Source organism: Arabidopsis thaliana, chromosome 5 (genome assembly GCF_000001735.4).
Source record: "Arabidopsis thaliana chromosome 5, partial sequence".
In the NCBI taxonomy this organism is placed as follows: domain Eukaryota; kingdom Viridiplantae; phylum Streptophyta; class Magnoliopsida; order Brassicales; family Brassicaceae; genus Arabidopsis; species Arabidopsis thaliana.
In genome coordinates, this window is record NC_003076.8 from 7,433,649 (window position 1) to 7,451,182 (window position 17,534).

The 17,534-nt window shown below is 37.7% G+C and overlaps 5 protein-coding genes across 10 annotated transcripts; 2 read left to right on the plus strand and 3 right to left on the minus strand.

Annotated features, from left to right (window-relative positions):
• Window positions 1-141: 141 nt before the first annotated feature.
• Window positions 142-1,305, plus strand: AT5G22430 (Pollen Ole e 1 allergen and extensin family protein). The gene is made up of 2 exons (NM_122148.4): window positions 142-400; window positions 616-1,305. Exons 1-2 carry the CDS (start codon window positions 265-267, stop codon window positions 996-998), a joined length of 519 nt encoding a protein of 172 aa, NP_568418.1. The 5' UTR covers window positions 142-264; the 3' UTR covers window positions 999-1,305.
• Window positions 1,306-1,416: 111 nt separating this feature from the next.
• AT5G22440 (Ribosomal protein L1p/L10e family) lies at window positions 1,417-3,121 on the minus strand. 2 transcript variants are annotated; one of them, NM_122149.5, is made up of 6 exons: window positions 2,978-3,121; window positions 2,834-2,867; window positions 2,372-2,594; window positions 2,120-2,285; window positions 1,820-2,025; window positions 1,417-1,733 (listed from the first exon to the last, which is right to left on the minus strand). In NM_122149.5, the coding sequence occupies exons 2-6, from the start codon at window positions 2,836-2,838 to the stop codon at window positions 1,680-1,682; spliced, it is 654 nt and encodes a 217-aa protein (NP_197636.1). In that variant the 5' UTR covers window positions 2,839-2,867; window positions 2,978-3,121; the 3' UTR covers window positions 1,417-1,679. The 2 variants fall into 2 exon arrangements, with proteins under 2 accessions (NP_197636.1, NP_001078612.1); NM_001085143.1 differs by having other exon boundaries at window positions 1,428-1,733; window positions 2,834-3,004.
• A 135-nt stretch (window positions 3,122-3,256) lies between these two features.
• AT5G22450 (spectrin beta chain, brain) lies at window positions 3,257-9,815 on the minus strand. Of its 3 annotated transcripts, NM_001343732.1 has the most exons (18): window positions 9,646-9,741; window positions 9,449-9,536; window positions 8,934-9,252; window positions 8,609-8,849; window positions 8,089-8,354; window positions 7,428-7,592; window positions 7,196-7,335; window positions 6,584-7,115; window positions 6,404-6,495; window positions 6,020-6,082; window positions 5,851-5,939; window positions 5,700-5,765; window positions 4,982-5,611; window positions 4,809-4,874; window positions 4,620-4,690; window positions 4,485-4,542; window positions 4,146-4,401; window positions 3,257-3,951 (listed from the first exon to the last, which is right to left on the minus strand). In NM_001343732.1, exons 3-18 carry the CDS (start codon window positions 9,206-9,208, stop codon window positions 3,497-3,499), a joined length of 3,465 nt encoding a protein of 1,154 aa, NP_001330672.1. In that variant the 5' UTR covers window positions 9,209-9,252; window positions 9,449-9,536; window positions 9,646-9,741; the 3' UTR covers window positions 3,257-3,496. The 3 variants fall into 3 exon arrangements, with proteins under 3 accessions (NP_001330672.1, NP_001330671.1, NP_197637.2); NM_001343733.1 differs by lacking the exon at window positions 9,449-9,536 and having other exon boundaries at window positions 3,284-3,951; window positions 9,646-9,815; NM_122150.3 differs by having other exon boundaries at window positions 3,284-3,951; window positions 9,449-9,815.
• On the minus strand, window positions 9,812-11,991 carry AT5G22460 (alpha/beta-Hydrolases superfamily protein). Of its 3 annotated transcripts, none has more exons than NM_180724.3 (5): window positions 11,732-11,991; window positions 11,370-11,638; window positions 10,747-10,958; window positions 10,395-10,662; window positions 9,812-10,301 (listed from the first exon to the last, which is right to left on the minus strand). In NM_180724.3, exons 2-5 carry the CDS (start codon window positions 11,619-11,621, stop codon window positions 10,011-10,013), a joined length of 1,023 nt encoding a protein of 340 aa, NP_851055.1. In that variant the 5' UTR covers window positions 11,622-11,638; window positions 11,732-11,991; the 3' UTR covers window positions 9,812-10,010. The 3 variants fall into 3 exon arrangements, with proteins under 3 accessions (NP_851055.1, NP_001332031.1, NP_197638.1); NM_122151.2 differs by having other exon boundaries at window positions 9,860-10,301; window positions 11,370-11,647; window positions 11,732-11,752; NM_001343734.1 differs by having other exon boundaries at window positions 9,853-10,301; window positions 11,370-11,925.
• Window positions 11,992-13,313: 1,322 nt separating this feature from the next.
• AT5G22470 (poly ADP-ribose polymerase 3) lies at window positions 13,314-17,401 on the plus strand. Its single transcript, NM_001343735.1, has 16 exons — window positions 13,314-13,450; window positions 13,528-13,769; window positions 13,843-14,041; window positions 14,117-14,230; window positions 14,320-14,447; window positions 14,535-14,709; window positions 14,789-14,922; window positions 15,002-15,239; window positions 15,335-15,462; window positions 15,546-15,622; window positions 15,711-15,871; window positions 15,957-16,166; window positions 16,248-16,350; window positions 16,433-16,515; window positions 16,600-16,926; window positions 17,021-17,401. The coding sequence occupies exons 1-16, from the start codon at window positions 13,397-13,399 to the stop codon at window positions 17,093-17,095; spliced, it is 2,448 nt and encodes an 815-aa protein (NP_001318618.1). The 5' UTR covers window positions 13,314-13,396; the 3' UTR covers window positions 17,096-17,401.
• Window positions 17,402-17,534: the final 133 nt, after the last annotated feature.

Genomic DNA, 17,534 nt, shown 5'->3' on the forward strand with positions numbered 1-17,534 from the left:
TGATTTGAATCTAACAAATTGTTAGGTTGAATAAAATTTTGCAGCAAATTTGAAGGTGGATGAATTTAAGAGCCGTTAATATAGAAGAACTGCAAAAGTACGTTATCTATTTGTGTAAAGCCAACCACCAAAAAACAACGCATTTTGGTTCCTTTAATAATCATTTCTTTCTTTTATATAAACCTAAGATACGTTCCCCATATTTCACTCACTCAAGAAGACATCTAAAGCCATCAAAAATATATCCATAGAAGCTTCATCGAAATGGCGAATCAAGCAGCTGCTGCAGCATTCTTCCTTTTCGCTTTAGCCGTCTTCTCCAACTTGGAGCTCTCAGCTTCTTCACTTGTCAGTGGCAAGATCTCTTGCCTTGACTGCCACCGCGATTTCGACTTCTCAGGTCTACTCTTTTAACTAGTTTCATCACTTGGATTTTAGTGTATGTCATGGAAGTTTCTAACTTATGAATTTCATTTTGCAAATCAATCACACCACTAATCACATTTTTATGTAGCTTTATTTAAAAAGGGTTATAACAAAGGGAGAAATGATATCTAGTTAGACTATAGTTTTCTTGATATCTAAGACATTAGTATTGCACAATTTATTTTTCAGGCATTAAGGTCCTCCTTAAATGCGACGGAGAGAAGAAACAAATAACCGCGGTGGCAGCTGCAGACGGATCTTTCCGGTCAGTGCTTCCAACGGCTGACAAAAAAGGCTCCATAAATTGTCTTGCAAAGCTCTTGGGAGGCCCTGAGCAACTCTATGCTCACAAACACAACTTGGTCTCTGAATTGGTCAAATCTAAACACGATTCCAAAGTTTTAACTACCTCAAACCCACTTGCCTTCTCTCTCTCCTGCCCCAAACCATCCCGAGATGATATCGGAAGTATGATCGGAGATTCCAAGACTATTAATTTTCCGGGGGCAGGAGGTTTTGGATTCCCACCTGCCAGCTTCTTTCCCTTCTTACCAATCATTGGTATCCCATGATTTAAATAAGTGTTACTTTTAAGTCCTTAAAGACATATGTATACATATGTTTTGTTGTTTACGTGAATGAAGCCAGCCAAGACAAGACACAAATATTTAGCAAATTACATTACTTTGTTTAGTGAGATATAAGGTTTGTTTATGTGCTAAGAAAATGTTATTTATTGGCTTTATTTAGTTTAAATCAGTTGCTTTTGTATCAAGTTTGTAATAAGAAGGTTGGGTTAATCCAACAACATACGCTTTATTGTGAACATTCATGCTTCTATGATTATATAATTTTGCAACTAAAATTAAAGAAGATAAATAACCTAAACACAACCTTTTTTTGTTCAAAACCTAAACATAACTTTGAACCCTAGTCAATGGAGTTGATGGATTTAATAAAGTCGTATTTCGTCTGATTTGAGAAACATTGGGACAAGTCAAAAGACAAACTTAAATGATATTGATGATAACAAAGATAGCAAAATTTGAGTGCTTAAATGGAGAAAAAATCCACTAATAATAATAGCAACAAAAGAAACAAAATTGTCTTTAAAAAAAATCTTGATCCTACAAAAGTCGGGATACTGGAATTTGAAGTTTAACCCAACAAGAAGAAGGCTCATGACAGCAAAAGAAAATCAAATTTCCTAAAGAGTGATGATACCTTAGAGAAACTTTGTAATAATAATAACCTTAGAAAACTCGGTTTGGTGGACCCATTGTGCTCTTCAAGTACAAGCACCTCACCTGCAGTCAAAGGAACAACTCAGGTTTTAGATACTGATAAATGTATGGAGAAAGATCGAGAAGTTCAAGAGGGTGTTGTTACTAACATTTTGCCAGTTTTTCTTCAAGAGAGAAACGAGGAAGTTAACACTCATCTGAACATTTTGAAAGATCTGCTTCTCCTCCATGGAAAGATTACCGACAGCAACTCCCATACATAGAACCTTCTTGAGCTGGAACTTCACTGTTGCCTTTGTCTCATTCACTTTGGATTCCAAAGACTCTTGGTGGCTAACAAGAGTTGGGAATTTTCCTGTTCATTGTTCATAAGAGTCAAGATTTAATGTAGCATCATATAGAGAGGATACAAGAACATATGCAAAGATTAGGTAAGGTTAGAGACATGCCTGCCTTGTTGAGACCAGGACCAAGAAGACGAGGAATCTGCTTAATGACAGATTCAGAAGCAAGGAAAGCATGGAATTTCTTAGCAAGCTTCTTAACAAGTTTCTTGTTCTTGTTCAACTTCTTAAGAGCTTCAACATCCATAGATTCCAATCCAATCTTCTCAGCCTAAGTAAACCAACCGCAAGTTATAGTACTATACTACTAAGTACTAATCATAACATTTTCAAAAGAAAAGGCGGAAAAAAGTGAACCTCTTCGACGTGCTGGGCATCACCAAGCATGCAAATCTTCATCTTTGGCCTAGGAACGTGAGGCAATTTCACAGAACCGCTAAATCTCTTGTCCTTTTGAGGGTCATAGTTCTTGAGACCAATCTGGAGTTCAATAGTCTCAGTGAAGTTGCGTGGCTTTGTCTCCTTACAGTGAGTGATAATGGAGCTTATTGCCTCTCTCACGGCTTCACTCTGAAGCTTACTACACCATTAAAAAAAACTCAAATTTGTAACCTTTCTATAAACCCAAAATGACAACAAGATCATTACTATGAAATCAACAACTTTTGTTCCCTCCTCATGAAAACAATCAATGACCAATAGTTTTTTGTATAAAGAATCAAACTTTTTCACCTCAAATCCTATCTACCATTATACCAAATCAACATTCATCTGAATCATTAGCAGAAAACAAAATAAAGTTGATTTGAGTAAACAAACCTCATTTTGGTACTCCCTGAAACAAATTTGCTTCCTGTAAACGGAGATTCAGGAAAATGAGATTTAACAGTGTTGTAACGAAACGTATTGAGAATCCTCCGATGGACGGAAAGACAAAAGTATTGAAGAAGATGATTGATTTACCTGTGGGAAGGTCGGAAACAGAGAAAGAACGGCGTCACAAGCAATCGTCTGTTACTTATATGAACCACTAGTGACAAAACTCTAGCCCTAATTATTTCTTCTCATTAAAGCCCAGTATTTAGGCCCACATAGAAACGTATAAAATATTATAGGCCTTATTATTTCTGCGAATTAAAGCCTAATTTCTTCAGAAAGGTTTTAAACACTAAACAAAACTTGTTTAACCAAATCAAGAAATGTTAAGTAGATTGTACTAAGCTTTTTTATACGCACCACAGGGAAGGTATGAATGAAAGAGATACTCTGAAGAAGAAAATACATATGTTATATATATATTTTAAATCATAGTTGAAACAATACTCAGCCTAGAAGGCAGACAATCATTCCTATTCACTACAAATCTTTCTTTATATACAAAACTAGTTAGAAAACAAAATCATAAGAATACTTGTGGGTGTGGGTGTTTGTGTCAAGAGTCAAGACCAATTTCGCTCCTGTCAAATGTGGTTTGTTTTCTCCTTATCCAAACATAAACGAGAGATCATCCATAGGAACCTCATCAAGACCTGCTGTATCAATATCCTGAAGACCCTCGAACCAGTTTCCAAGATCTGCCTGTTCATCTATTTCGTCTAGATCACGGAACGCTAATTTCGAGAAATCTATGGGAGCTTCGTCGTCGACTGCACCATCTCCAGAGGTAACTCCTCGGTTTGAGGCCCCTCTGCTTGCTGGTCCTGTTGGGTGTGTTGATGTTGTTGTCGACCTTGATTGGTTTCCGTTGTTGTTGTTGTTGTTTTCTTTTGGTTTTGGTTTGTTCTTGTTCCTGAAACCATCTTCTCTCTCGCTTCTTTTACCTTGAGCCCCTCCTCCACTAAGAACGGCACTGCCTTTGCTCGTTGTGACTTTGGAGGAAGCGCATCCGATAACATCATCTATCAATGCTTCTCTCCTCTTTGTACTAGACACTGCACCTACAAAACCCAAATAACTCATCAAATTTTCCGTCAAAAAGATTTAAAGTATAACCACTGTCAAACTATTTTATCAAGGATGTGCTCTCGCATTAATCTGAAATAATCTTATCGATGTTGTCATACACCATAGAAGAAGAAACTATAGAAAAATCAATTATAGAATCAACATCTAAAGTTCAGATTTTGGGTACCTGAACCCTTGGCCTCAGCCTGATGATTAGAAGGTTCATTGAGCGTGTTACTGGCTGTTCCAGAGCCGCCATTTTCTGATGATTTTGCATCGTTGCTGGGAGAACTAAACAAGATATCTTGAAGTGCGGGATCAGAAAAACAGCTAAACCCAGTTTCTTCGAACTTACGACACCTAGCAACTGTCCGCCTAATGAACCCCAGCGCCACTTGTCTTGTAACCTTGTTGACTTTAGCTGCTTTACTTCCACGGCATGCCTGTTTTCAGAGCAATATCATATAATTAAGAACCCCATTTCTCATTCCACAATCATTCATCCAAATTAATTTTCGTTTATTACCATTCTTTTCTTGTGGGCTGTTTCCACAAGTTGGTCCATAGCAAGATGCTCAATTTTCCTGCAGGTAAACCTCAAATCTTAGCGAAAATAAAGGTGTAACTTGGAAGATATGAATCTAAAAAAGCCAAAGCTAACCTTTTCTCAACATCTTTCCCCTTCTGGATGGTAATGATAAGCTTCTCCAGCTTTTTCTTCTTGTTTAGGATCTAGTATTGGTCAGAAATGGAATATGAGAAAGGTTACTATGCGTCAAAGACGAAAGTTTAATGACGATCTGACAAAAAGTCTTCCTCGTAAAGCATGAAATATTTGTTTTGCGTTTACCTCCTGATAAATGCCTTCCTTCAACTCCATAACATCAGTGCTCATAGTTTCTTCAGCCAGATCAGGCTGTGATAAAAATAAAAACTGGAAATCAGTGACCAAGCTAGAGTAACAAGTTTTTTTTTATTTAGCTCAAGTTCTTTAAAGATTAAATGACTGGATGCAAAACCTACCATTGCCTCAGGAAACACACCAATGCTCTGTAGTTCCAGAAGAAGTCGCTCATCCAAAGACATAAGCTGATACTGGGTGTCAGAAACCGGGAAGTTGGGAATGTTCACTTCCCTAGCTTGCAATTGACCCAGACTATTTGAATATGTCTCATTACCGAGTGCAGCGTCTGAATGTGAAAGATCATCATCCCCAATCCACTGTTCATTGCTATGCACAGATATAGACATGCCACCATTTCTGAAAGGGTTAGACACAACACTCCTCTCACTGGAAAATCTGTCAAACAAACCGCTCTTAGGGGTCTGAAAATCCCCACTTGACTCTACTTCAAATTCCATTCTGTCTCTCTCTCTGAACTCGGTGTCAATATAGGTACATGAACCACAGTGAGAATCGTCACTAGCGTAATGAAGAGACAGATTCTTCCCTCCATTGAATTGTACAACTTCTTCTCCATCATCTTCCTCAATTAAAGCAGAAAGTACCCTCTTATACAATGGAGTACTCTCATTTAATTTTCTCATGTCCAATCTCTCGAATGAAAGACCAGATACACATGATGAGGTTGGACCTGAATAGTCAACATTTCCCACACCAGGGCGATGTACTGCTTTGGGCAATTTAAGACCCTGAAAAAAGGACTCTTTCATTCATTCTACATTCAGATTATAAAAGAGACTAGAAAACTAGACATTGCTATAGAAATTTGCAACTTACCAAGATGTTATAACCATCTAAGATTGCGTCTGACAGAGATTTATCGAGTTCTTGCGCAAAATTCAGCTGTTTTCAGAAAATTATAAGTTAACAAGAGTGGGCATCCTAGAGAGAAGTCATATATGATATAGTATCAACTATCGATTATTACCTGATCTTTCATGTTTTGCATGTCGTCTACATTGACAGCAGCAAAGATGTGGTCCATCTTCTTCCAAAACTTACCAGAACAAGCAAGATCTACAAAAACGATATATCTAGTTAGAAGGAAATTTGCGGCAATAAAAATTGAAAGACATGACATATGGAAGGATGAATACTTGCTGCCTTCCGTGCCGAATTTGCTGCTGCAAAAATATCTTCACGATCATCATCAGATTCACCTGAAAAGCCAAAATTTCACTTAAATTTATGCTTAGGAACTGACACCACCAGAAGCACGAGGTGCTCTTAAAGGAATCATACAGCTGACATGCATAGATTACATCCAACTACCATCACTATCATCTTAGAAATCAAATACATCCCTTTGTACAAATGAAAATAACTGAGAAAGAACTAATAGTTATCAAACCTCAAATATTCAGGGTAAGTCACGTTCAGGATATAGGTAGAATTTCCCAGAAATTAGTTTGATAATACTATCCAATAACCATGAATATGGTTAAAGATTGGAACTCGAAATGCACAAAGAAAATAACTACCTGTAATATCTGAAGGAGTATTTGCATTTGAGGCAAGCCGAGTAGCAGGTTTACGATCTTTAACTTTTTTTGCAGGTGGACGCCCATATTTGCTGTCCAGAGAGAGAGACAAGTTAGAACAATTGGTTCGTGTATTTGAGAAGAAGTGGTAAGTAAAAGAACTAATTATGTATAAATCACCTTCTATTCTTATCTGAGGCAATCTTGATATTGTGAAAAGGCTTCTCTACTGGTAAATTCTCTGACTTAACCATGATAGGATGAAAGCCAGGAGTTGTCAACGACGAGACACTTTCACTCTTTCCTTGCTTCCATGCACCACCTCCTTTATGACTGGTTTGAATCTTGTTTTTCCTTGTCGGAAGTAATAGCGACCCTGATTTAGGAGTTGTGAACAAGTCACCACTCGCAAAAGCACGCTCTCTTGTTTTATTGTCTCCAGCTCCTGAGTCCTCACTTTCAGATAACCCATATGGCGATGAAGCATTCCTCAACTCCCTTTTCATTTTTAAAGGGCTACTATCAACAACTGAGAGTGGCCCAGTGGTTCCAGGGGATGCTCTAGGACTAAAATCAGATGTTGCAAAACCTTGACCTGAGATCTTGCTTTCAGAATGCTTTATTACAGGCGAAACTACATTTGTTCTCCTTGTTCGAGAATTCTTATGCGGTCTCTGGCCAACCCATTGAGCCATTGCATGTGCAGATGAACCTGCTGGATATGGAAGCGTTAGCTTATTCCCATAAACATTACAGATAGTGTATATAAACAACACTTAGATTATTCCTAACCTTGTAATACACCGGATGGGGAATCAACTTTGGCTGAAGATTCAACACCCATAATGGCTGCTGTTCTTGGAGCCCTAGAAACTTTTCCTTTCAATATTGCAGTAGAGCTGTTTGTGGGACTATCATCCAGTAAGTTTCTCCTGGATATTCACAATTATGCATTTATCAGTCGTAAACAATTTATTATTAAACTGAAGGAAAATCTATAACGAAAGCTTGAGTATCTCCTTACTTATTATTTCCCTTGGCTAGCCTCTGCTCAGCAAGTACTGACCGATCCCTTGCAATGGAAACAGTCTCCAACTCATTCCTGGATAATGCACCCATACATGGACTGTCTGGCTCAAACGAAGTATCAAGTCTGTTGATCCCACTCACCCCGGGTGAAGATTTCGATCTGCAACAAATGGGTCACATTATGTATTCTTCGGGAAGGAAAGTTAAGCAAGAGGGATCAATCTGGAAAACTATATAAATACAAATGCATGTTGCAAGAAAATTCCACAGCATCAAACATAACAAAATTATCATGCTAAAGTAAGATCTACCAAAACAAATTCAAGATGAACTCCAGTTTAAATGAGAAACTTGACAATCTCTGGCAGTAACTTAAATAGCTCATGGACAATAGAAACTTGTAGACTAGCATAGCTCAATTAGAAAGCAGAGTAGGATCCCCACTAGAAAATCATGAACCTGCGACAACAACCAGTAAATAAACGCAATATTTCTCTCTTGTAGGTCCACTTCTGGCCCTTGGACTAGAAAATAGGTAATAACATTCTCAAATGGGGTTCAGTGTTATATGTCCGGATTCCTTTAAGTTGTACTTTAGCTAAACAACAGGGATAACTACCAGGCAGGCTTACTAATCTTATATCTTTAATGCACACCTGAAATTTTGGGAGTCACAAGAACGCAACTTAGAGTCAGCTGTTGGCTTTGGCTGCATAACACGTTGTTCAGGATTCATAATTCTGTTGCCTAGAGTAGCAACAGACCGTTTTCTTTTCATTCTTGTCTCCCATCCTTCACCACCCACAGGTAATCTGCGTATCTTCTCTTCTATTCGCACTGATTCTCCAGAAACACTTGGAGGTGAATCAGAGCCCTTTTCAATAACGTGCTGCCTTGCAAGAGCAGAAATTCTAGCATCCCCCTGACAGCAATAACAGGCAGGAACCAATCAACCATTAAACAACAGTGACGTGGGAGAAATGCTTTTGGAACACAATGATTGAACAATCGAGCAAAATATTCAAATCTTGTGTATTCTAAAAAGATGTTAAAACTCACTAAACATGGAGTGGCGGATGAACAGAATGGAAAAATAGCAATGAAAGTAAAGTAATAAGCAATCTATTGTAGAGTAATAAGCAGCCTCTAGATCTAAAGTGAGGTTTAGATACAAACCCGCACATCTGCGACGGTCGTACGAGCACGCTTGTTTAATCCAAGCATCTTTTTCCTTTCCTCGGATCTTTGAGCCATAATGTCTTGTGTTCTTGGAACCTGGTTTCTGACCTTATCAAAGGTTGCTGCGTCCATTCTCTCACCGGGTGGTATATCATTTCGCCGTCGCTTCTTTGAATTTATTGTCTCCGCGTATTTGTCCAACTTGAATATGTTTTCACTTAGTTTCTTTACTAGATCCCTACAAGGAACCCAAGGTTTTAGTAAATGAGGAATAAGTAGTCTAGCAATCACAACTTATGAAAGAAAGCAAGAAGATCCATACCCAGCTTCTCTGGAAGTATCTAGCACACTTTCTTTAAAATGCTTAAGCTCCTCAGTTGCCACAGGAGGAGAAGGTCTGGGATGAGACATCCCAAAAGAATTATCTTCCGATGAAGCTCTACTAGGAACACCGAGAACCCTTCTAAGCTCTCCTGAACGAGTATAGTTCTGATTCCCTAATCTAATCGGTTCCAATGTTAAAACTTGAGACAAATTTGGGGTATCAGATGACAATCCTATAGTACCCCTGCTCAAATTGTTACCAGAACCTAGCATTATGCCCTTTGGTCTACTTGCTTCACTCCAAAAGCAACTCAAACCTGAAATAAAAAAACGAGAGTTTCGTAAATCCATAAATACAGTAACATCATCACTCTTACGCACACCACAAGAGCGATATAAGGGAAGCACATAGTAGCAATAAAGGTGTTAACTTTGAAACTAGTAAAACGGATTCTTAAAGACCAAAAAATCGCAATTCTCAAGAATTGAAGAACGATTTCGAGAAATTCTCACCTTTCCATCTAAGCCCAAGCCATGAATCAAAGACAAACAACACGAAAACCCTAAAATTCCTCAACGCCGGCGAGAAATTGGAAAAACCCTAGAATCGCGGAGAAGAACCCAAAGAAACGAACTTTCGCTATTATTAAGCTCGGAGAATCCAAAAAGCGTAATTCAGACAAAGACCAAAGCTTTGAAAAATATCTCACCCGAAGATTTTCAACGAGGTCAAGCTTTCGTTGTTGTTGTTTTAGATCAGACGGAAAAAAAAAAGTTCCCTTTTAGTCGGATTGTTTTGGTTGGGCGAATTTTGCTACGTCCATTAACATTTATGTACACAGATTGATGACGTCATCATTCTCTCTCAGTTTCACACGGCTTTGACCAATGTGACATTTTTGGTTCGATTTAATGACTATTAGTGGAAGATAACAAGTATTTTATAGTAAATTAATGACTTTCAAGTGGTTTTCATCTTACTTACAAACTTATAATATGCTATAATATTATAATCCATAAATAAAATCTATTAAATATGCTATATTTTTCGTGGCATCTTGTGTAGAGATGATCATCAGTTGACAAGAAGTGCCTTGATAATGTCTTTGCATTTCTCCTCCTCGGCGTTTAGAAGATGTCCATAACCTAAGACCTCATGGTACTTAATCCATGGAAGCTTCTCTGATATATATCGATTAATTTCGTATGGAATGATTCTGTCTTCCATCCCTTGCCAAACGTGGACCGATCCTTCGCCTTCCGCAAACGGATTTTCTAATTCAGTCGGGTCGAATTCCCATGTCGCGAATCCGGCTATCATGTCCCGGTGAAGACATTCATGGTCTCCTTGTTGTCTAACTTTTTCCTGTGGTTAATATAGATCATAAAATAAAATGTATTAAATCTAAATAACATCATTGTCATAAAATGCAATATTGTATAAGGTTAATCATATTACCAAGCCAGGGCGTGGATTCTCCATTTTCTTCTTTATGACGACCAAATCTTTGTCGCTGCATAACGCATTGTTCCCCGTGACCATACTCGAAGACGGAAATAGTTTTTGGGTCAACCACCAATATAACAACCACGGAACATAATGAGCCACTTTAAACGTCCATTGGTCTTTCTTTGGCATTAGCTCCAACGCTTTACTCAATTTTTCTTGAGGCACTTTAGTCCACCAATAGTTCACAAATGGAACCATTAAGACTGCTCCAGCTAGTCTATGAACCCCACAAAAAGGAACATTAAATTATGAGACACAAAAAAAGTGTAAAAAACAGAACATGATTCCAACTCTTTATTACCTGTGGGGAATGTATTTGAGGCAACTATAAACCGAGTAAGCACCTAGTGATATACCAAGAACATAGAACTTTGGTCCGATCTTGAGTTTATCGGCGAGTTCTTGAATGTCGTATGCTTCACTCTTAACAGTGCGTGATGGGTGTGGATCACTTTCTCCATATCCTGCTCTATCGTAGAACACAAAGTATATCCCAAGCTCCTCAATTACATCCTGCAAAAAATTTAAAAAGACACGTCAAGAAAGAAAAAAGAAGAAGTAATTTTTCATTGCATTTAAGATTGTGGTTGCTTCAAAAGTCAATTTTGCGTTTGCGTCTAGATGTGATATGCCTTTCTATAAATAGCAAAAAAAGTGTATATTTTCAATAAAACGTTTTCAGTTCTTGAAAAAACATAAACTCAAATAGCGTTTAGCGTTTACCATTAACAAATACTTTTTTTTTAAGAACCAAAGACACTGAATTCTCATTTAGCCAAAAAAAAAACCCAAAGAAATTAAAACAATATCCTCAATTACATATAGCAAAATAAATGCAAAGTAAAGTATCAAAACTGTATATCTAAAATGGTGAAAATGGGCATGTGACATGTACGAGAGTTAATATTGAGAATAAGAGTGAACCTTAGGGATGGGAAATTCAGTGTCTTTGGAGCTGTTGAAGCCATGAACGACAATGATCTTGTAGTTAGCATTGTCTCTATCAACCCCAGATTCTCTATAAGCAAGATATCTTCCATCACTGAGCTTGATTCTCGGAGAAGTAACCGGAGGACCGTTAGGATGGCCGCAGATTCGCGGTGGTGGAGGCTTAAATGATCGGTAAATGTAGCCAATAAGACAAACAAGGATCGCAACCGTCACCGAAAACATCATTATTCTTTTATATTAACCTGAAAACACTTTTAAAAGATTGGTGTTACTTAACAAGAAATCCAAAAAATATGATCTGATATAAGAATGTTAGAGATATAAAGAGAGGGGACCTGATTTTTAGGTGAATATGATTTGAGATGGAGAGATGCTTGTAGGCTTGGTGAAACTAATGAACTCATATTTATACTAGAAAATCCATATTTGGGAAAACTTACAAAGAGTCTTAAGTTAGTGTGTATGAAAATTCCTCTCTTGTTTTTGTTTTTTTTTCTTAATATACATTCTCAGTTTAATTATCAGAGAAATTAGTAAAAGAGAGAGAATGAAAAGAGACACAATCACCGTCTGATTGCAATCCACTTGTTGACGTAGCAGACAGTAGGAGGATGGTAGTAGTAGCACGCATTATTGTGACGTTGACATGCGTAATTGCTGTCTTATAATCACCATCTCTTTTGACTATGACTCTTAGAGCCGTACTAGTATTATTGTTGCATTGTCATCACGGGTCAGATTCATTTCATACAATGTATCTTGTTAACAGAAAGCCAAAAAGAAATTCTAATTTGTTCTTTTCTCATGAATCTTCATGTATGGCTTTGTTGTTGACGTAATATTGAATGGAGGCTTATATGAAGTCGATCTAAAGGAGCATAAAATCGTGAAAAAATGTTATAAAATCTCCAAATAGAAAACTAACAATAGTCAATAGGATTTGCAGTAATATTATGACAACTATATAAATTTTCAGCTACAAAATTGACATCTAAGAAAAGAATAGATAAAAAAAACTGGAAATTGAATAATACAACACATACCAAAATTATAATGAAAGTGAATGTTGTGTGGTGTGTCTGAAAATTTTATGTGCTTGCAGTTGTATATTAGTGTGTGTGTATCCATTATTCTCACTTTTCTATTTTGTTCTATACTTTCTACTTTTTTTTCTTTTGGTATTTTTCTAATTATTCTTAAATTGACACCAACTAAAAACAAGAAATGTTTAGCTGTCGTCACATAGAAGAAATATAAAATTTTGTTTTGTTCATAGCTAGGAATGACAATGATATAAACAACCTATGCTTTTGTATAAATTGGTACTCACATTTAATTTAACTAACCAATCTAGAAGAATGTGAATATCTCTTAAAATTTCTAATCACGTCATTTTGTATAGGCTTAAACAATCTGTATCGAATAAATCACAATCACACGAAAGATCCTAAAATGTCTAAAACGTTCTAATAAGTGCCGAGAGACTCCAAAGCCTCTAAAAATTTCATGCGTGGTCCGGTTGATTAGGATTGAAACAACGATAGTCGATTGTTTTGGTACTTTCCGGTTAAAAAAACTGATTTAACCGAAGTGAACTAGTACAGAAGATGATGCAAATTTAAAGAAGAATTTCCATAGAAACAATGACACGACACACATATAAAAAGATGGAAGATGGCAACATGCAGTCATGCAGAGATTGTAAAGAGATAAAAACAAAGAAATAACTCGAGACCAAAACCACCTGTCCACAGAATGAGACTCCATTTCGACACGTGGCTAATCTCTACATGCTCGAGAACACTTGTTTGTTTTCGGAGAAGACAGAGTAGCATTCTCGTTGCACCGTTACAAAGGACCTTCCATCTTTCTATATTATCTTTTGCAATCTGAAAACCAAAGCCTCTAAAAGTGAGAGTCTCTCTAAAACACTCGAAAACAAAACTTAGTTGTGTGATCTTTGGTTTCCTTGAAATCATACAGTTCAAAGAGTTTGCTCAATGAAGGTTCACGAGACAAGATCTCACGCTCACATGTCTGGAGACGAACAAAAGGTAATTTCTACACCATTTTGTTCTTTAATTTTTTTTATTAGTAATGTCTTTTTAACTTAATCTATTGTTTTCTTTAGAAGGGAAATTTGCGGAAGCACAAAGCAGAAGGGAAACTTCCAGAATCTGAACAGTCTCAGAAGAAGGCAAAGCCTGAAAACGATGACGGACGTTCTGTCAACGGCGCCGGAGATGCTGCTTCAGAGTACAATGAGTTCTGCAAAGCGGTTGAGGAGAATCTGTCCATTGATCAGATTAAAGAAGTTCTCGAAATCAACGGCCAAGATTGTTCTGCTCCAGAAGAGACCTTGCTAGCTCAATGGTTAGTCTCTCATTATTTGAACAAGTTTTTAAAATAGATTTTAAAGATTTCTTTTTTGTTTTTTGGTGACCAGTCAAGATTTGCTGTTCTATGGGGCATTAGCTAAATGTCCTTTATGCGGAGGAACTTTAATTTGCGACAATGAAAAGAGATTTGTATGTGGAGGTGAGATAAGTGAGTGGTGCAGTTGCGTGTTTAGTACGAAAGATCCTCCTAGAAAGGAAGAGCCAGTTAAAATCCCTGATTCTGTCATGAACTCTGCTATATCTGACGTAAGTATTCCAATTTAATGATTTCAATCAATCATGTTTTGTTTGAGTCTTCATTTTTTTCTTGTTTTGATGTAGTTGATCAAGAAACACCAGGACCCTAAAAGCCGACCTAAAAGAGAGTTAGGCTCTGCTGATAAACCCTTTGTGGGAATGATGATCTCTCTCATGGGACGTCTCACGAGAACACATGTAATATGCCCTGACTTTGTAATGATCTTTATTGTGATTCCTTGCTTTAGACTCTCTTAAGAATGGTTTTCCTCTCTTTGTTATTGCAGCAATATTGGAAGAAAAAGATCGAGAGAAACGGTGGGAAAGTCTCCAATACTGTTCAAGGCGTAACATGTTTGGTGGTTTCGCCAGCTGAAAGAGAACGAGGTGGTACGTCAAAGATGGTGGAGGCAATGTAAGGTTTTAGGGTTATTACTACAATTTGTTTGTTTTTGTGTTTTTCTTCAAATCGTTAACTCGGTCTTGTTCCTTGTGCCTCAAGGGAACAAGGTCTACCGGTTGTGAGCGAAGCATGGTTGATCGACAGCGTGGAGAAGCATGAAGCTCAGCCACTTGAAGCTTATGACGTGGTCAGTGATCTTTCAGTGGAAGGGAAAGGAATTCCATGGGATAAGCAAGATCCTAGTGAGGAGGCAATTGAATCCTTTTCTGCTGAGGTATTGATTACTCAATTAGTAATACTAATTTCAATATAGGTTAGCTTCAAAATCTTGATTTGTGTTTTGATATTTTCAGCTCAAAATGTATGGGAAAAGAGGAGTGTACATGGACACAAAACTTCAGGAGAGAGGAGGAAAGATCTTCGAGAAAGATGGACTCTTGTATAACTGTGCCTTCTCGATATGCGATTTGGGAAAAGGGCGTAATGAGTATGATACTGAGGAACCCTTAAGATAGTCTCTCCTTTTTTGAGGCAGGATGGGTTTTCTGATCTGTTGGTTTTTGTAGGTATTGTATTATGCAGCTAGTCACGGTACCCGATAGTAACCTGAACATGTACTTCAAGAGAGGGAAAGTAGGAGATGACCCTAATGCCGAAGAGAGGCTCGAGGAATGGGAGGACGAAGAAGCTGCGATCAAAGAGTTTGCAAGGCTTTTTGAGGAGATAGCAGGGAATGAGTTTGAGCCATGGGAACGTGAGAAGAAGATTCAAAAGAAGCCTCATAAGTTTTTCCCAATTGATATGGTCTAATCATTGTACCTTGATCCTCAAGTCACTTCTTTTGTTACTTGATTTGCTATGTGATTGTTGAGTATTTTGATGTTCTTATGATTCTGCAGGATGATGGAATCGAAGTAAGGAGTGGGGCTCTTGGTCTAAGGCAGCTTGGCATTGCTTCTGCTCATTGCAAGCTTGATTCGTTTGTTGCAAACTTCATTAAAGTTCTGTGTGGTCAAGAGATTTACAAGTACTATTTTTGTAACCTTCTTCATTTCTATCAAGAATCCTTCTCTATGTGTGGGTGTTCTGATCTTGGGCGTTTCTTTGCAGTTACGCGTTGATGGAGCTTGGATTGGATCCGCCCGATCTACCTATGGGAATGCTAACTGATATCCACTTGAAACGATGTAAGGCTTGGTGGAGCAAACTATTTGGTTATCACTTTGCTATTACGATTTTGACCTGTGAGTGGTGGTCTCTGTATTTTTTTTTCAGGCGAAGAGGTATTACTCGAGTTTGTTGAGAAGGTCAAAACAACAAAAGAGACAGGTCAGAAAGCTGAAGCAATGTGGGCAGACTTCAGCTCACGATGGTTCTCTTTGATGCACAGCACTAGGCCGATGCGATTACACGATGTCAATGAACTTGCAGACCATGTAAGTAAAGTTACTATCATCTATTTGTTTTTATGTGTTGTATGTCAATACACTGAAGTTATATAGTATTTGATTCATGTGACAGGCGGCCTCTGCTTTTGAGACGGTGAGGGACATAAACACAGCATCTCGTTTGATAGGGGACATGCGAGGAGACACACTCGATGATCCGTTGTCTGATAGGTACAAAAAACTTGGCTGCAAGATATCTGTGGTAGACAAAGAGTCTGAAGATTACAAGATGGTTGTGAAGTATCTCGAGACTACTTATGAGCCTGTGAAAGTCTCTGATGTTGTAAGTCTCCGTCTCCTGGTATGCAATTTATAAACGTTTTAGATAATTTGCTATTAATGATGTGTTATCGTACTGTTTCAGGAGTACGGTGTGTCAGTGCAGAATGTTTTTGCGGTTGAGTCAGATGCAATTCCTTCATTAGATGATATCAAGAAGTTACCAAATAAGGTCCTTTTATGGTGTGGTAAGGAGTCAAAACTCTAAATTACTGTTCTTTCCTTTGTCGAGTGTGGTCAGATTAGTTATTGGTGTTTTCTTTCTTATAGGGTCTCGGAGCTCAAATCTATTGAGACATATCTACAAAGGGTTCTTACCTGCTGTATGCTCTCTTCCGGTTCCTGGTTATATGGTAATTAAAAAAGCTGTTTTACTTCTTTCTTTACACTAGGTGTTTAGATCATAATAAGTGTCTTGTGGTGTTTCTTTGCTTTAGTTTGGGAGAGCGATAGTGTGTTCAGATGCAGCTGCAGAAGCAGCAAGGTATGGTTTTACGGCTGTGGATAGACCAGAAGGGTTTCTTGTATTAGCCGTAGCATCACTTGGTGAGGAAGTTACAGAATTTACAAGTCCACCAGAGGATACGAAGACGTTGGAAGATAAAAAGATTGGAGTGAAAGGATTAGGGAGGAAGAAAACTGAAGAGTCGGAGCATTTCATGTGGAGAGATGACATAAAAGTTCCTTGTGGACGGTTGGTTCCATCGGAACATAAGGACAGTCCACTTGAGTACAACGAGTACGCGGTTTATGATCCGAAACAGGTAAATATTGGAAAAACTGAATCTATAATTTTACTTCAACTTGTTCAACAAGACATTCAGGCCTTTACTTATAAAATACTGGTTTGTTTGACAGACAAGTATAAGGTTCTTGGTGGAAGTGAAGTACGAGGAGAAGGGAACTGAGATAGTCGATGTCGAACCAGAGTAGATTACAGACAGCCGTTTCTGATTTTTTGAGGTTACAGGCGGCGAGAAGCCATGGAAGAAGATGGTTTTTTGGTGTTTCGTGTTTTCATGTTTTCTTTTCTAGGTTGTGAATGTAAAAGAAATGGCTTCTTCTCTTATGATGGTTTTAAGGAAACTAGTTTAGCTATATAACTACTGCTGTGTAAAGCTTTTGGCTATGTAAATAGATTTACGCGATAATATGTACTCCCTACTGTTTTAAAGTTCTTTGGTAACAACAAAAAGTAGACTACTCTTTTTGGAAAGAAGTTTATGATAATTGTTCATCAATCATTTGTTTTCTGGTTATTCAGTTCCATCTCTGTTTTTTTAAAATACAGTCAGACAGTCGGTAGTTTCAGGCACAAAAGCTGTCACGTCAGTGTGAGAACATTTTTTTAGAAAATAATTTAGCCACAATA

Bases quoted from the DNA above. Each gene is read 5' to 3' on its own strand.
- AT5G22430 (NM_122148.4), top strand. From the start codon at position 265: ATGGCGAATCAAGCAGCTGCTGCAGCATTCTTCCTTTTCGCTTTAGCC. The intron at 401-615 runs GTCTACTCTTTT...TTTATTTTTCAG, and splicing joins CCGCGATTTCGACTTCTCAG to GCATTAAGGTCCTCCTTAAA.
- AT5G22440 (NM_122149.5), bottom strand. The intron at 2,286-2,371 runs GTTCACTTTTTT...TGGTTTACTTAG, and splicing joins ATGCCCAGCACGTCGAAGAG to GCTGAGAAGATTGGATTGGA. The intron at 2,026-2,119 runs GCATGTCTCTAA...AACAATGAACAG, and splicing joins TCCTGGTCTCAACAAGGCAG to GAAAATTCCCAACTCTTGTT.
- AT5G22450 (NM_001343732.1), bottom strand. From the start codon at position 9,208: ATGCTAGGTTCTGGTAACAATTTGAGCAGGGGTACTATAGGATTGTCA. The intron at 7,116-7,195 runs GTTAGGAATAAT...CATATCCAGCAG, and splicing joins CCCATCCGGTGTATTACAAG to GTTCATCTGCACATGCAATG. The intron at 5,612-5,699 runs GTAAGTTGCAAA...TCCTTTTTTCAG, and splicing joins TAGATGGTTATAACATCTTG to GGTCTTAAATTGCCCAAAGC.
- AT5G22460 (NM_180724.3), bottom strand. From the start codon at position 11,621: ATGATGTTTTCGGTGACGGTTGCGATCCTTGTTTGTCTTATTGGCTAC. The intron at 10,663-10,746 runs GTAATAAAGAGT...TGGGGTTCATAG, and splicing joins CTCAAATACATTCCCCACAG to ACTAGCTGGAGCAGTCTTAA. The intron at 10,302-10,394 runs GTAATATGATTA...TATTAACCACAG, and splicing joins AGAATCCACGCCCTGGCTTG to GAAAAAGTTAGACAACAAGG.
- AT5G22470 (NM_001343735.1), top strand. From the start codon at position 13,397: ATGAAGGTTCACGAGACAAGATCTCACGCTCACATGTCTGGAGACGAA. The intron at 13,770-13,842 runs GTTAGTCTCTCA...TTTGGTGACCAG, and splicing joins GAGACCTTGCTAGCTCAATG to TCAAGATTTGCTGTTCTATG. The intron at 14,710-14,788 runs GTATTGATTACT...TGATATTTTCAG, and splicing joins TTGAATCCTTTTCTGCTGAG to CTCAAAATGTATGGGAAAAG.